Source organism: Medicago truncatula, chromosome 5, assembly GCF_003473485.1.
Source record: "Medicago truncatula cultivar Jemalong A17 chromosome 5, MtrunA17r5.0-ANR, whole genome shotgun sequence".
NCBI classification, from domain to species: domain Eukaryota; kingdom Viridiplantae; phylum Streptophyta; class Magnoliopsida; order Fabales; family Fabaceae; genus Medicago; species Medicago truncatula.
Window position 1 is genome coordinate 11,864,736 of NC_053046.1, and position 16,999 is coordinate 11,881,734.

The 16,999-nt window shown below is 34.8% G+C and overlaps 2 protein-coding genes across 2 annotated transcripts; one reads left to right on the plus strand and one right to left on the minus strand.

Annotated features, from left to right (window-relative positions):
- Positions 1-497: 497 nt before the first annotated feature.
- On the minus strand, positions 498-1,126 carry LOC112422025 (uncharacterized). Its single transcript, XM_024784732.1, has 2 exons — positions 1,111-1,126; positions 498-1,018 (listed from the first exon to the last, which is right to left on the minus strand). Exons 1-2 carry the CDS (start codon positions 1,124-1,126, stop codon positions 498-500), a joined length of 537 nt encoding a protein of 178 aa, XP_024640500.1.
- Positions 1,127-9,418: 8,292 nt separating this feature from the next.
- LOC11412859 (putative disease resistance protein RGA4) lies at positions 9,419-12,808 on the plus strand. The gene has a single exon (XM_003612684.3). It carries the CDS (start codon positions 9,419-9,421, stop codon positions 12,806-12,808), a length of 3,390 nt encoding a protein of 1,129 aa, XP_003612732.2.
- The last annotated feature ends 4,191 nt before the right edge of the window (positions 12,809-16,999 follow it).

Here is a 16,999-nt window from a genome sequence, read left to right on the forward strand (position 1 = left end):
ACTATGATCATGCAAAATTATAGATGTTATAGACTAATCTATTATAGATTTTTCTGACTTGGATACGGTTCAATGACTTCAATTATGCGGTGATGGATTGGCAGTTTCATGTTGTGTTTGATCACAAACATTTATTTTTGATCCGATGGTCGACAATATCTCCCGTGTCACAAACTAATTTTTGTGAAATCTAAATTTGATAATAAAATAAAATAAAAACTACTATAGATTTAATCAAAACTACAAGCTTTGGACTTCTTGATAATTGTTTTTTTTTTTTTAAGAAATCAAAATGAAAATAAATAACACACCAAACAGCAATGTCCAAGCATAAGGTGTGCCTAGGATACCACTAAAAATACAAGAGTTTAAGGAACAACAAACAGAGGTTTACACTAGGTAGTCAACCCCAAACAAGCAAAAGGGTCGGACCACCATCTCAGCGTACCATAAACAAACACAGCCTTTTTAGCTTTCAGCCACCCCAAAGATAACAATTAAACATTATCTAACAATTGAGGGACAATATTAAAAGAATTATTGAAAAGACGGTTGTTACGCTCACTCCACAAAACCCAAGCACACAACAGCCAAATAAGCTGCAAGAATGATCTTTTTGCTTTACCAACACCTGCCAAATGAGTAAACTGCACCAGATGGTCTGTAATGATGTTAGGGTCCACTCCTGAAAAACCAATCCAATCACGCACCTGCTGCCACAAAGATGCAAATGTAGTACAAGATAAAAATAAATGACCGGCTGTCTCCACGTGACCACAACCAGAAACACATAAGATATCATCCGCAGGGACAACACCATGAATCGCCAGATTAGCTTTCGTTGGTAATCGATCTCGGATAAGCCGCCACGCAAAAACTGAAACCTTCAAAGGAACCTGAGGTTGCCACACTAACTCAAAGGGTAATCCCATATGAGAATCATCCCCAATCGTCAACAAATCATAGGCACCTCTCACAGAGTACCCCTCTGCAGTATCTGGAAGCCACTCCCAAAAATCTGAAACATTAGGAACCAAAGAGATATCAAATAGTAACGCCCTACACTCCTCTAGTAAAAGCTCCTCCCAAGCCTACAATCTACGCCTCCACCTCCACCCCTCCCCATCCTGCTCCGTACCCAAAGAGAACAAAGAGTTTTGGTTGAACAAAGATCAACATAAAAATTAGATGGTAGGTTCCACTACAAAGGAGGGTCAGCCCAACAAATTAATTTAGAGGCCTAAAACAATTTTTATTGCGAGGTTTTTTACAATTGAAAAAACTACACAAGCTTTTTATAATTTAAAAAAAAAAAAACAGTTTTGTAGTGAGGCCTTCACTTTTACCAACTCAACATGTGAAATATTTATTAATAAATTTTCATGTTATATATTTATAAGTAAATTAAAATATTTTGAGGTTTTTTTTGTACATAACATTTTTTAGGTCTAAAGTCCTTGTTTGGGCCACGTGGGGCCCTGCCACAAAGTGGATCCAACCATTATAAGTTCCTACGTTCAAATACCATTTCAATTGAGAAAATTGCTTTTTTTACAATGAATATTTTCAATTGCTTTTTTTTTTTTGTACTGTCACGAGAATTAGCGGCAGTTAACTACCGCTAGGTGTGAGCGGCTATTAACTGCCGCAGGACACTTAGAAAATTTTTCCAAACTTCATTTGGCAGTGCTTCTGCCCAATTTTTTTTTCTCAATTTTTTTTTTGTTTGTTTATGTTATTATATGATATTAGATACATGTTTATTAATTAGTTTACAAATTATATGTTGTTTATTTATAGATACGGTTGAGAATGCAGATGATGATCCGGGTGATCGAAAACCTAGTGTTGCCGATTCCGTTAAGGTTGAAGCTCCTATTAAGGTCGAAGCTTCCGTGAAGGTTGAAGCTTTCGTTAAAGCAGAGGCTTCAAGCGTCAATTCCGATGTGTGTGAACTTCGTGACAACTAAGTGGACACGGCTCATTTATTTTCGACACGAGATACATGGAAAGATAAAGAGGAATTGCTCGGTTGGGTCCGTCGACAAGCAAATAGGGCTGGATTTACGGTTATCATTAGAAGATCTTGTGAAGGTAGAAATGCTATGTTAGAGTTGATTTGTGAACGGAGCGGCGAACACAAATTACCGAAGAGAAAAGTGAAGCATGAAGCAACGGGATCAAGAAAATGTAGGTGGTTGTTCAAGGTGCGTGGATATGTCGTGAGGGAAAACAATGCTTGGAAATTGGCTATTCTTAATGGCGTTCACAACCATGAGATGGTGAGGTATGTAGCTGGGAACCTTCTTGCCGGAAGATTAATGGAGGACGACAAGAAGATTGTACATGACTTGATCGATTTTTCAGTGAAACCAAAAAATATTTTCACAAATTTGAAGAAGAAAAGGAAAGAGTCCATGAAAAATATCAAGCAAGTCTACAAAGAACGTCATAAATTCAAAAAGGCAAAAAGGGGTGACTTGACGGAGATGCAATATCTAATCACAAAGTTGGAAGAGAATGGATATGTTTATTACGTAAGAGAAAAAAGGGAAAGTCAAACCGTTCAAGACATATTTTGGACTCATCCAAAATCGGTAAAGTTGTTTAACAATTTTCCGACTGTTTTGATAATGGATTCCACGTACAAAACCAACTTGTATAGGATGCTATTGTTTGAAATAGTTGGAGTCACCTTAACTTATTTGACATATTCGGTTGGTTTTGCATTTATGACGTCGGAGAAGGAGGATAACTTTACTTGGGCTTTGAAAATGTTGCTTAAACTTCTTGGACCAAATAGTGATATGCCTAAGGTGGTAGTGACCGACAGGGACACGGGTATGATGAATGCCGTAGCAAATGTTCTCCCCGGTAGTAGTGCAATACTTTGTTATTTCCATGTTGGCAAAAATGTTAGATCAAAAATCATCACCGATTGTAAAGTTAAACAAAATATTGTTGTGGTGGATTGGCAAAAGAAGATTGTCTACGAGGAGAAGCATAGTAAGTTAGTTGATACCATATTTGATGCATGAGAAAAATTGGTTGAATCTCCTACTCAAGAGTTATATGCGGGTAATCTAGTGGAATTCCAAGATGCTTGTAAGGATTATCCAAAGTTTCTTCACTATGTTGAAACTACCATTTTGAAGCCTTTTAAGGACAAACTAGTGAGGGCATGGACGGACCTTGTGTTACATCTTGGGTGTAGTACCACAAATAGAGTTGAAGAAGCTCATGATGTGGTGAATGAATATTTGTCCACCTCCAAAGGTGATTTGGGTACATGTTGGCAAAAAATATATGAGATGTTGGCAAACCAATTTGGGGAGATACAATCATCGTTTGGTAGGAGTGTTACGATCTTGGAACATAGGTACAAAGATGTCACTTTGTACTCCGGGTTGGGGGATCACGTGTCTAGACAAGCCATGAACTTTATTTTTGTGGAAGAAGAGCGTGCTAGGAAAACCTTGTGCATCGAGAAGAAAACTTGAGGTTGTGTTCAAAGGATGTCGTATGGCCTACCTTGTCCATGCTTCATTGCTATGAAAATCCGTCACAACAAGTCCATTCGATTGGATGAGATACACCCGCATTGACATAAGTTGTATATGGGTGAAGAAGAAAGTAATGAAGATTTTTTTTCTGTCGCGGAGGAGTGGCGTGGTATCCAAAAACGTCTCGAAAGAGTTCCGTTCCAAATGAAACTAGAAATCAAAGAGGGTTTGCGGTTGTTAGCGTTTTCGGAGAGCACAATTTTGTCACCACCTCCAAGAAAGGTGCCAACCAAAGGAGCTCCCAAAAAAATCAAAACTACACGTAGGATCCCATCTTCGTGAGAGACTATTGATTCTCAACATCCGAAAAGTCAATCTTCCCCACGAAAAAAATCTTCACAACCTAAAAGAAAAGATGCTCGCATTGGCATTTCTCCGGTTCCGGTTCCTAAGCCTAGCTTGGTTTCAAGAAATTATGATCCATCGAATCCTATGAATTACATGCCAAAATTCATGAGACCATACATTGAGGGAATTGTGGATGTTATTGGTGACGGACATTGTGGGTTTAGGGCTATAGCCGAATCCGTGGGTTTGATGGAAGAAAGTCATGTTATGGTGCGGATAGCACTTATTAAAGAGTTGAAAGAACATAGGAGCAAATACATTGAGATATATGCAAGCGAGCCCCGCTACAACTACATCTTGGATGGATTGCATCCTCCCAAAAATCCTATTAGTTTTGCACCTCCCGACAAATGGTTGACATTGCCGGATATGGGACACATCGTTGCATCATGTTACAATAGGCCGGTGTTAGAGACGACTACCCACTTAGACTAGATCTCCGAGACTTTTTTCCCACTTAGAGGTCCCCCTCCGGTTAACCTGAAAAGCAACATTATTTTCCTTGGTCTAATCCGAAATCATTTTTTCCTTCTTTCGTTGAAAGATGGTTGCCCACTACCTTCATCATCCACGGAGTGGAGGCTTCACAGGAGTGAAGAGGCGGCAACATGAGAGGATGAATTCTTGGATCAACACGATCGTTTCTGAACGCTCATAGACATAGAGCTAAAAGAGAGACCCCGATTCCACCAAAGAAACCAACAAATCAAACAATCCTATTATGCTTGATGACACTCCGGTTAAAGCAAACACCAATTGTGAAGATGTTCTGGAACATTTAGATGATTTGCTTTTATTAGATGAAATGCGACTCTTTTTGGTCGGTGTTAATTCATTTTTTGGTCGATACGCGCCGACGTATTTTTTTGGGATATATAATGTAATGACCAATTTTTTTGGGTGATATGTAACTAACCTTTAACTAATTATATATATATATATATATATATATATATATATATATATCAATATATTTGAGTTTCGCATTTATTACAAATTAATGTACTTTACGTGTAATGTGTTGCATATTGTGGAAAATTTGACGAATTTCAAACAATTGTGAAACGTTAACGCATTATCGGTTTTGTGTAATATTACCGAATAATTGATAAACTATGAAATGTTGATGTTTGGGATTGCTGGATGTTGTTGTTTCAGTTTGATTCATGCGGAATTGGCGTTTGAAATTATAGGTACAAACAGGCCAAAATGGCTGGAAAAACCATGGCAGACTGCACTAATTCTGTTTACTGATGTGAACGGCAGTTAATTGCCGTTAGTGCCAGCGGGTGTTAACTGCCGGCGTATTATTGAACGATTGTTAATTGCCGCTAGAGGCAATTATGTCATTTACTTGTGTCATTGTGAAGTTTTCTATGTCAGAAAAGCAATTTTCTTCAATTGATATGTTTAAATGGGTTTGACCCACAAGGCTAACCGATCATACCTGTATTTTATTATGAGTTGAGTTGTAAAAAAAGCATGAAAAAATGATTTATCTTTCTGATCTAGCCCTCTAGTATGTATTTAACATAGACTGGCCTGCCTGGAAAGTTCTTATGTTGCATCTTTTTTACAAATCTTTAAAATAAAAAAAAATAAAAAAACATAGGCTGGCCTGGGCCACTAAGCTTTCAGATGCCACATTAAAAATATAAAAATAATAAATAAATCTAACATCTTATTAGGATAAATGGGTCAAACTAAAAGATGTGGTTTATTTGATGAATGTTAATTTAGGTGGTATGCATTGATTTTCATATGAACATAATGTTGAATAAATCCTTGTCAATCAAAATTTTACATGACATAAATATTTGAATATAGTTTTGCAAAGAATTAATTTGTTTCATTTATCACTTTCGATGTGTGTGAAAAAAGAGCAGCTTTGTTGTACATTGCATTTATATTTCTTGAAAAAAGAATGTTAATAATATTCAAACATGGATTGGATTAACCCATCAAACTATATAACCACTTAATACTTAAGTCGAGCTCAATTTTGACAACTTATTTAGCAAACGAAGATTGCTCTTTACATCTAAAGAATTGCTCTTCCATTCCTCAAAATCACCTAAATAGCCTATAACGACAGTAACCGACATGTTAAAAAGTTAACGGCAGTTAACTGTCGTTAGGAGTATTGAGAGTAATTTTGAGGTGTGGGAGATCAATTCTTTAAGTGGGAAAACCAATCTTCTTAGCAAACACGTTGACCCACTCAAGCTCAATTATAAGTGCGAACTCACCGATTCGAGATGGAGTGAGCTCAGGCCAACCTATTTGACAATTCTACTTTTCAGTATGACAAATCGATCCCAAATTGTCGCTCTCTATATTTGCTATTTTCCCCTCTATTTAGGTCGCCATAAGGTTTTTCTTCCTTCTCTTCCCGCTCCTTCATTTCAAAAACATCATAAAAAAAAAAATCATAATTTTCATTTTTCTCAATAAGTAAAATCTCATTAAAACCAATCCGAGCACAAGACGAGAGTCCAGAAGAGAGATAAAAACAAATATCATATAAATGAAAGAGAGCTAATAGTGATATTTTTTTAGTTTAACGTTTGTACAAGATCATTCTTTTTATTTTTTAGTCTCAAATTGATATATATATTTTTTTTGTGGTGTCTGGGGTTCGACTCCAAACCTTACATATATTATACATTGTCAACTGAGTTAAGATCACGAGAACAACAAATTGATATTTTTGTTAGTTATAATTACACCTAATTCTTTCAGTGATAAACCATAAACATCATTATTCTCTTTTCATCAAACTCAACTCCGTATTATTAATTTTGTTTCTCTCAAATCATTGTTCAACTTCTGTAAGGTGAAGTGTCTCTATCTATCGTGAGAATGTGATGGAAATAATTAAAAAAGAAGTGGTGTTTAATATATATCCCTTTCACAAGTCTTCGCACTAAATAGTGTGTATATACCAACAAAAAAATGTTGGTTTTTCTACGAAGACCGTAAGGCCAACTGGCCAAGCCAAGTGTCATGTTCCCATGTTGGTTTCCTACTTGTTAATTTTCCACAATACTGACAAAAAAAGGATCATGATATACACAAGTCATCGATTAAATATTGATTTCTTAAAAGAAATAAAAATAGATTGATATTGATTTTATTCTTTTCACTGGAAATATCGATATTACATTCAACAAATAAAAAAAATAGGGAAAGGGGATTATATTTCAGTTTAAGGTAGATAACAACATAGCGTTCAAGGAACATAGCTTTCTCTAAGAACACTAGCATGGATGGGATGTGAAACCTCCAAAAAAATATCGATCTTATCCAAACTTGATGAAATGAAAAAAGTCACATTCACTTGCTTTAAACAACCACGTGCTACAATCAATTTATCTATTCTTTTACGTTAAATATGATTTTGTCAACGAAAATTTGACAATAAACCATAAACTAAGATTATAGAAATACAAGTCTGAAGTTTCTTCGGTCCATATAAAATCTGTATCACAAAAAGCATATTTACCTAATTCTTTATACATTAAATACTCCCTAACGTTTTTGATATAAGAAAATGTTCAAAAAAAGTTTAGGTCATATTTGAAAATGTTACAACTTTTAAAGTATAATTATTGTTTAAAAGACTTTTATACACCTCATTTACTGATTATTATTTTATTATTAGTGGATGTAACTTTCTATAAGGATATATTTATAAAAATATTTAAAAAGTTAAATCAATTAATGATTGTATTGATTTTGATGTTTTTGTTTGCTTCTTATAATAAGGATCAGATGGAGTAAGATATATTAACGAAAGTCTCACAATAAATCAAAAGTCAAGAGTGCAGAAATACTAGGTGGAGTCTGTATTTTCTCAAAGTTAATCTTTCAACCTAAATCAAATAAACATCACACCAAAATGGAAAATAAAAAACACACCGCAAAGATGATAAATAAAAAAAAATAAAGTCGTGCAAAGACGATGAAATCACAAAAACAAACTATAGAAGACTCAAAATATGTGAAAAACACTTGTTTAACTAATGAAGAAGGAAAAATAATTCGGAGGGATGATTTTGGATCAAAATTGACCTTAAATCATTTCTTTGGTAGATAAAAAGTGGCGACAACTAGAGTTTAGGAAGGAATGAAGCGAGAGTAGCGAGGACTAATAGCACTCCATTAATGTTGTTACATCCACTTTGCATAACTAAAGTTTTTGCTATCTCTAAATCTAACCGTGAAAAGACTTACCAACAACTATAAAAAATAGCATCAATATCAAAGCCATTGTATTATGATATCAAGTTTTTTAAGTGTCGTTTTAGAAAATTAATACAAAAATAGCGAAGTGTATTTTAGCATTTTTTTTCTTCCTATTATACCCTCAATGTAATCCACAAATATATTCTTATTTTTTGGCACATACTTTATCTTCTCAATAAATTTAATATGTTATTTTTATCTCATAAAAAACAATTGTCAAATGATCAAATGAATCTGCAACCATTTCTCCATCTTCACCTTCCATAAACAATTCCAATGAGTCTCTCTTTCTTCATTTTGAACATTCATGGAGTTTTCCAAATATACAACATTAATTAGTTTTATTGAAAAAGATAAGAGTAACCAAACAAAGAAAAAGATATGATTAACTAACAAAATAATTGACAAATCGTACCCTTAAAATACGAAAACGACAGTTAAATAAGAACAAAAAATTCACCCTTAAACGACAATTAAAAAGGAACGGAGAGAGTATTTATTTATGACATATTAACATTTTTCTTAAAAAAAAATCAAATATAGTAACAAGTTCTTTTTTTCTACAAAGACCATAAGGTCAACTGGCCAAACCTAAGTGTCATGTTCCCATGTTGGTTTCCTACTTGTTAATTTTCCACAATACTAACAAAAAAAAAAAAATGTAATTTTCTCCTACGAAGACCATAAGGCCAACTGGCCAAGCCCATGTGTCATGTTTCCATGTTGGTTTCCTACTTGTTATTTTCCACAATACTGACAAAAAAAAAAATGAACGGATTCTATCAGCCAAAATGCAAGTATTGCAAGTTGCAACATTTTAAAATTAGTAGGTTCTCTTGTTTGACTTTGGTACCCAGCAGGAAAGTAGTTGAAACCATCGATTAAGCTTTGTTTCTATATTCTTAATTAATCTTCATCAATTAATCAATTAGTAAGCAATAAATCATCATCTATTGTTGTATATTAAATCATAATCTATTGTTGTATATTATTATTGATTAAATTAAAAGAGTTGAAACCAATCAATTAAACTTTAGTGTGGTTAATGAACTTCACAAAAATATGAATAGTTTGGTAGAACTCGAGTTTTATTGTTAAGTTGAAGAATTCATCTTACGGTCGAACTTCAGATTAGGAGGGTACTTAAGATAATGAAATTGAAAAATTTAGTGATTAATACAGATAATAGTGAGCAATAGTCTTCTTCCACTTATCCGTCCATTTTTGTTGAAAATATTCACACACAAAACACAAGATCAATGGACGTAGCACAAAAGAAAAAATCAATGGACGTAGCCATGCTTTCCCATTCCATCTCCAACATCCTACAATGGATGAACTCCCTAAAACCCCTTGCAAATAAGCTATCAAGAATTGACATCAAGCAGCTTGAAAAAGATATTAAGCAGATCAATGACAAAGTCCAAACACACCACTCCGACAGCCTTCTTTTTCCTCAACCTTGGCTTCAAAAGGTTAAAGAAGTACTCATCGATTTGAATGATTTGATGGAGGATCTCCGACAAAAGGAGAGTACAAGTGTTGGCTTAAAAGTAAAGGATCGTTTCAAAGCCACGCTCCAAGTGAAGAAAGCCACAGACGAACTCAAACGCTTGCTGAATGAGGAAGCCACAGACGAACTCAAACGCTTGCTGAACGAGGAAGATGCAAAGGGAGCAGCAGCAGCAGCAGTTGATACAGATGATAGAAGAAAGTTTGCATACGATGACTTTGTAGCTGTTGGAAGAGAAAATGAGAAGAAAGAAATTATAGATCAACTGCTGAACCTGAAGAGCGCCGATACGGATGCTGCTGTTCCTGTTTTTATTGCTATTGTTGGTGTTACTGGAATTGGGAAAACAAAACTTGCTCATCTCGTTTGTGAGGACGAGCAAGTCAAAGCGAATTTTGAATTCGAACAAATTTCGATGAATGGTCTCATGGGCGAAACCTTGGATGTTGAATCCTCACATCAGATACCTCACCATGAGATACCTACCTGCACCATGACGACCACCACCAATGGCAAACCCCGCTTACTTATTATAGATGATTTGAGAATTGCGATTAATAAGCATGATGACCTCGAGAAGTTACAGAAGAAATTGATGGAGGTTGCTGGTGGCCGTACCAATACCGTGATACTCATTACCACATGTAGCAACCATGTCGCCAACAATATTGGTGCTACATATGTTTTGAAGTTGCAGGGGCTTAATCAAAAGGAATCTTGGTCATTGTTTCAGCAGATTTATGGACCAATTACTTCAACCAAAAAAGCACAAAGCACCATCGAACCCGAATCCAAACCCAAACCTGAGCAGAGCTTGGAGATCATGAGGGACTGTGGTGGGGTCCCCCTTTTGATAGTGATCGTTGCAAAGGTGATGACGAAGCATAGTGGTGTTGGTGGTGAAGAATGGATTCGGGAAGCACTAGAAAAGGTGAAGCTTATCTATTACGACGATCTTCCCACTTATCAGAAATTATGCTTTGCATATTGTTCATTGTTTCCAGAAGATTATTTGATTGATGCAGAGAGATTGATTCAACTCTGGACTGGTGAAGGGTTTCTTATCAATCCAGAACAACAATTTGGTCATGCTTGTTTCGAAGACTTTGTTCCTTTGGTTTTCCATCAAGCGGAAGAAGAAAGTGACCACCAGAAGTACTGCGGTGTTGTGAGGAACAACATGAACAACTACTTATATAGAATGAATCGGTTAATGCATAAACTCGCAAGACAAGAAATTGCTGGTGACGAAAACATCACCGTGGATGTGATGGGGGAGAGAGTTCGTGGCGGGACGCTGCGAGTTTCGTTCAATTTTGCTTTAGATCTTTCATGTGAGATCCCTGATTCGGTGTTTCAGACAGCAAAGAAACTAAGGACCATTCTTTTGCCATACAACATTAACAACCCTCGTCTTCCGCACGAGGTAAAGATGACAACGTCAACTTGTGATAAGATCTTCGACACCTTCAAGTACTCGCTACGCGTGTTGGATCTACATGACTTGGGGATCAAGACAGTTCCAAGCTCTATTGAGGATGTGAAGTACTTGAGGTATCTAGATCTTTCACATAACAACATGGAGAAGCTTCCTAGTTGCATAACAAATCTTATCCACTTGCAAACGTTGAAACTGTCTCGATGTCATGTCCTCAAAGAATTGCCAAAAGACATGGATGATTTGAGTTGCCTTAACCATCTTGACTTAGATGGATGCTTGGATCTAACTCAAATGCCAAGTGGAATAAGTAAGCTCACTTCTTTGCAAACATTGTCACTTTTCGTAGCCAGCAAGAAACAAGTCACGGGAGGACTAAGATCACTCACAGATCTTAACAATCTGAGGGGCCACTTGGAAATTATGCATCTGGAACAAATCAAGTTCTCTCCATCAAAAGAAGCTGCTAAAGATGATTTTTTGAAAAATAAACAACACCTTGAGTTCTTGACTCTAAGATGGGATCACGATGAGGAGGACGAAGAAAGCAATGTCGAGAAAGACAAGAAATCGCTTGATTGTCTCCAGCCACATCCAAATCTGCAAGTGCTATTAGTTGTCGGGTACAACGGTCACACATTGTCTAACTGGCTCGCTTCACTTCAATGCCTTGTTAAGTTTACCTTGAATGACTGTCCCAAATGCGAATTTCTCCCACCAATGGATGAGCTTCCACATCTCAAGGTTCTCCAACTTCGGAGATTGGACTCTTTGAAATTTATTGCAAAGAACAATCAAGCTGATACACCTATATTCTTTCCATCCTTGAAGGAACTAACAATCTCAGATTGTCTTAAACTAAAAGGTTGGTGGGAAAATGACATATGGGACAATGATAGACCATCTTTCAGTTGCATTTCAAAGCTAAATATCCAATACTGTCCTCAATTAGCTTGCATGCTGCTCTATCCCGGTCTTGATGATGAGCTCGTTCTGGTGGAGTCGAACGTAAGATCAATGAGGGATACAATGCATTATGCTGACAGTACTGAAAGCACTGAAACATCTAGTTCACAATCACAACCCTTCTCGAAATTGAAGTCCATGGTAATTGAGCGCATTGACCAATCTCCACCAGAGAGTTGGCTTAAAAACTTCATTTCACTTGAGGAACTTCACATTAGAGATTGTTTTATTTTGGAGTCTCTACCACAAGGTTTCAAGTTTTTAAGCTCACTCATATCACTTTCTATTGAAAGATGTGAACAACTTGTTCTGGACATTGACAAATCCGCCGGAACTGAATGGGATGGTCTGACTGAATGGGAGGGTCTGAAAAACCTTCAATCTCTTACATTAAGGAGTATTCCAAAACTGAAGTCCCTTCCATGGGGAGTTGAAAACGTGAAAACTTTGAAAGACTTGAGGATTTATGATTGTCATGGTTTAACTTCTTTACCAGAAAGTATAGGTAACCTCACTTCACTTGAAAGACTGGTTCTTTCTGAATGCAGAAATTTAGATTCTCTTCCCAAAGGAATGGAAATGCTTCAGTCTCTAAATACTTTGATTATTATGGATTGCCCTTTGTTATTGCCAAGGTGTCAACCAGACACAGGTGATGATTGGCCACAAATTGCTCATATCAAAAACAAACTGGTGAAGGAAAATCCTCAAGACTTCATGGATCACTTGTGATCAAGATTTGAATTCTACTTTTACTGATTCTTCTTTCATGATTTATTTCTTGTAATGTTTAAGTTATTTATTAGTGTTGATTTTCAGAAATTGCTAGACCACAGAATTAGAGGATGAAATTATATTAGTATGTTTACTATTTTTGAAAACACCATCCAATAGCTGGTGAAAAATACATGTTGGTGAGAAATGATATTTGTACAATGGGATAACTTTTAGACAACTAACTGATAAGGTGAAAACCTTCTGCAAGTCTTAAAAGCTGTCATATATGCCCACAAACTTTTTAAACCAATCCTTCCTAAATGAAGCCACTGTTTTCTCAAGAATTTGTTTTAATCGACGATTTGACACTTCTACTTACAATTACATTAGACAACTCGTTGCAACAGAACATGGGCACACATTTGTCCTTCATTACATCTTTTTTTTTTCTTTTGTCTCTGTCTTTGTGATTCCAATATTACAACACAAGGCATTTTTTTATCAAATTAAGGCAGCCTTCCTACATTCGTCTTCCAACTTTTATCCTGATAAGCCAAATGTCAACCTTGTTATTCGAATAAATTAGAATGAAGAGTTTAAGGCTCAAATTCATAACAGTATATAGAGAATATATGCAGGAGGTAAAGTTTCCATATAGCATATTATTAAAGAAACTACACTCAATATTTTATCATATATAAATGAGTAATTTGTGAAGTACTGCATTAATACTATTAGATTAATCCCATAAAAAACAAATTAATACTATAAGAAAAATGCTTCTTCAAAATATAAAAATTCTATAAGAATACTGAAACATGACAGAAAAAAGACTTAAGTCAGAGTGAAACACTATTGGAGACCTTATGAGATTATATTTTATGGTTGTTGCTTGTAATGCTATCTATTTTATCTTTCTCCCCCCATCTATTAGATTACCCTATTTCTCAGACCTTGCACTGCACCTTGAAACACTACAATTCGAGACCCAGATTATTCTAAAACTTTTAATTCAAAGGCAGACGTTAACAACTCATTGATAATGTTTAAGCTGATGCTTTCTATTATACAGGTTGTTGAAAGATTGGTGATTAAAGGACATTCAAGCTCTTGTTGTTGACAAAGGAACTAAAATGGTCAAGGTTAGTGAATATGCCTTGTTATGTGCTTGCCATCTCAGAGGCACTTTGATAAACTTGAAGCATCAAGGATGAAGATCTCGTTGCAGGACCAAGTTGTGAAAGGACAGAAGTTGTGCTATGGCACGTCTCCGTGGTTTAGGTTGTAAACTTTTGTCTTCGATTATTTTCTGCTACGTTGTTATGTATTATAGCGGATTGAAAAATGTCTGTTAGTTCTAAGAACATGTGTCGTATCTTTATTTCCGTTGTGAATAGTGCAAGCATACACTAATAATTAGTGATTGTGAATCAATGACTATTTATCGACTAGTAATCGACATTTTAAGTATATTTTTCACAATCTAGCTTAATCACGTTTTGATTAGATACACTAAAAAAATAAAATTATAATAATATAAATAGCTAGGAAGAAACAACGAAATTGCTAGGAACTTGCGGCTAGAGATTTACTTTAAAATTATTGCGGCCATATCCTAGGCAAATAGTTAGGAAACTTAAATTTTGAATAGTATTTTGCTAGGTATCAGTTTGAAAATAGCTAGGAAATTCTAAATATTAATTGCCAGTTAGCTAGGAAATATTTTGATAGGTAATTTGACGCCCAATCCATGCTACGACCATCACAACTAAATGCTAGGTAAATAAGCAAATAAGCATAAAAAAAAAAAATCAGAGTACACTTTATATCTACCAATACTACATGAAAAAAAAAAACTAAAAATATGAAAACGTAGTAAACTATCTCACTAGACAACAATAAACTCATAATTAACAGCAATCTACGAAACAAAAAATACCATAAGGATAACAAAACATAACATTACCTTCAAACTGTGAAAGCCCAATGACAGATTTTTGTGTGCTAAGAGCAGTCTCTATCCAATGTCAAGAGTCAGAGTTTTTCACGAAATTTTTAATGCTTAGAAAGAAGAATAAATGAAGGAAAGTAGTAACGTAGAAAAAGAAAATACAAAAAAAGGATATTACCTTATACCCAAACATGAAGATAGTGTTGATAATATATATATTTTGGAGCGCCAGACATATAAAAATCTGTGTTAAATGTGACAATACCTAAAGTAAAGACTATGAGTAAGTCTTGGCATTTTTAACCGTATAAAGGCATATGAGTAATGAGAAACCAAAGTAAACATATATTTTTGAAACACAATTACACAAAATAAAATGGAAGAGAAGGGAATTTGTTGATGAGATCAATAACTACATTTTTCGGGGGAGATCAATAATTACACGTTGTCGGTGATTCTAGGTGAATAAATGACATATTTGAGTTTTAATTCTCCATATTCAGAGAACTTGCACTACTACAATAATGATATTTAGTAACACAACGATGGTAATATGAGTAAAAGTGTAACTAAATAACCATTATTCGTAACAATAGTTGAAAAATATTGTGACAGCGGGGACACTACTTTTAAACTATACTATGTATAAAGAGAATACATGATTTTGGGGTGGTTTATTCACTTCCAATAATGCCCTTAAATAAACTGGCTTATAACAATACGATATTGTTGGTGTCATTAAAAAAGATAAGAATTTATATTATATATTTTTATATTGTTGGTGTAATTGAAAAAAATACATTTAGTTTGATACAGTATGAAAGTGAAAAATAACTATACCTATAATTTTAATAAAAAAATTCATAAAAATTACTGGTTATAATTTATACGCATTATCTCAATAAAAAATGCAGACAAACTAGCACAAAGTACCCGTCTTAATGCTAATATTTTATAATATTTTTGGGTCAACATAACACTATCTTTTGGTTCAAGATACTCCATATTTTACTTCACCATGTCTCTTTCACTCGTTATCTTTGCTTCTCATTCCCTCAGAGAAATTTCGTTCTCGACCAATGATTCATAAAATGTGACAGTGGTAACACACTAATTTCAATGGAATCTACGCTGCGTATTCTCTCACGAATATTCAATCTCGCTGGTTCATGGTTTTGTTCTCAATCATTGTTTATGATGGTTATCTTGAATTTGCGCTTGAAAAATTTGATCTTCATCTCGAATCTCGATTTTCAATTGATTCACCTTTATTATTCATCTTCGATTCGGTTTCAATGGATTCATGATTTCAAGTTTATTTTGGTTTCAATTGATTAGCTTAAAATTTTGATAAGGATTCATTGATTTTTGCTATCTTTGTTGTCGCTTGCCGAAAAAGCATCGTGAATCGTCGCGCTTGCGGTTGTTGGTACTTGCTTTTCAAAGTTCGTATTTCAATTTTATACAAAACCTATTGTTCGCCGTTTTAGATTCGCCGTAACACATCAAAATTGTTACTGAAACTCTTTAGTAAAATGGCCTTTACACAATTATTTTAATGTTGCTAGATATAATTAATAACATTTTTCATGATTTAGTTACATTTGTCAAATGTTACTAAATCTCAATTATGATCTAGTTTGAACACAAGATTTGAGCATATATGTATGTCTCTTCTGGCTTTATCCACGACATGCACCAGGCCGTGCTCTGCCATGACCAAAATTTGTGCATCCATGGTTTGCCATCTCCTCAAAATTCTAGTGCAAACATAGCTAAAGACATAAGAAAATTAGATGAACGAGATAAGAATATATAATGCGATAAAAAAAGGGAATGTAGACAAGTACAAATTTAACGGCACAAATAAGTACATACCAAACATACTATATTTCCATATTCCATGCACCTTGACTGTATGTTGTGATCACATTATCTCGTTGGATTCATCGATCCTACTAAGCCATCATACTTATTCAAACATATACTTAGCTAGCATATTCATCAAGTCATATTCCTTCCTTCAAAAAAGCAAGCTGCATCAACAATTAACATACTAACATAACAATTAACGTACCAATATATGTCGCTCTAAAAAAAATTACTAACATTTCTCTTAAAAAAGTGCTTTTATACTAATTGGTCATCTTCAGATATCCTCTCTTCGCCTTGTTTATTTTGCAAATTTTACTAGAAATAAATCTGAAACTTTACTTATAAAAGTTCAGTTTTTTCAAACCAGCCTAAACTAATAT

Bases quoted from the DNA above. Each gene is read 5' to 3' on its own strand.
- LOC11412859 (XM_003612684.3), top strand. From the start codon at position 9,419: ATGGACGTAGCACAAAAGAAAAAATCAATGGACGTAGCCATGCTTTCC.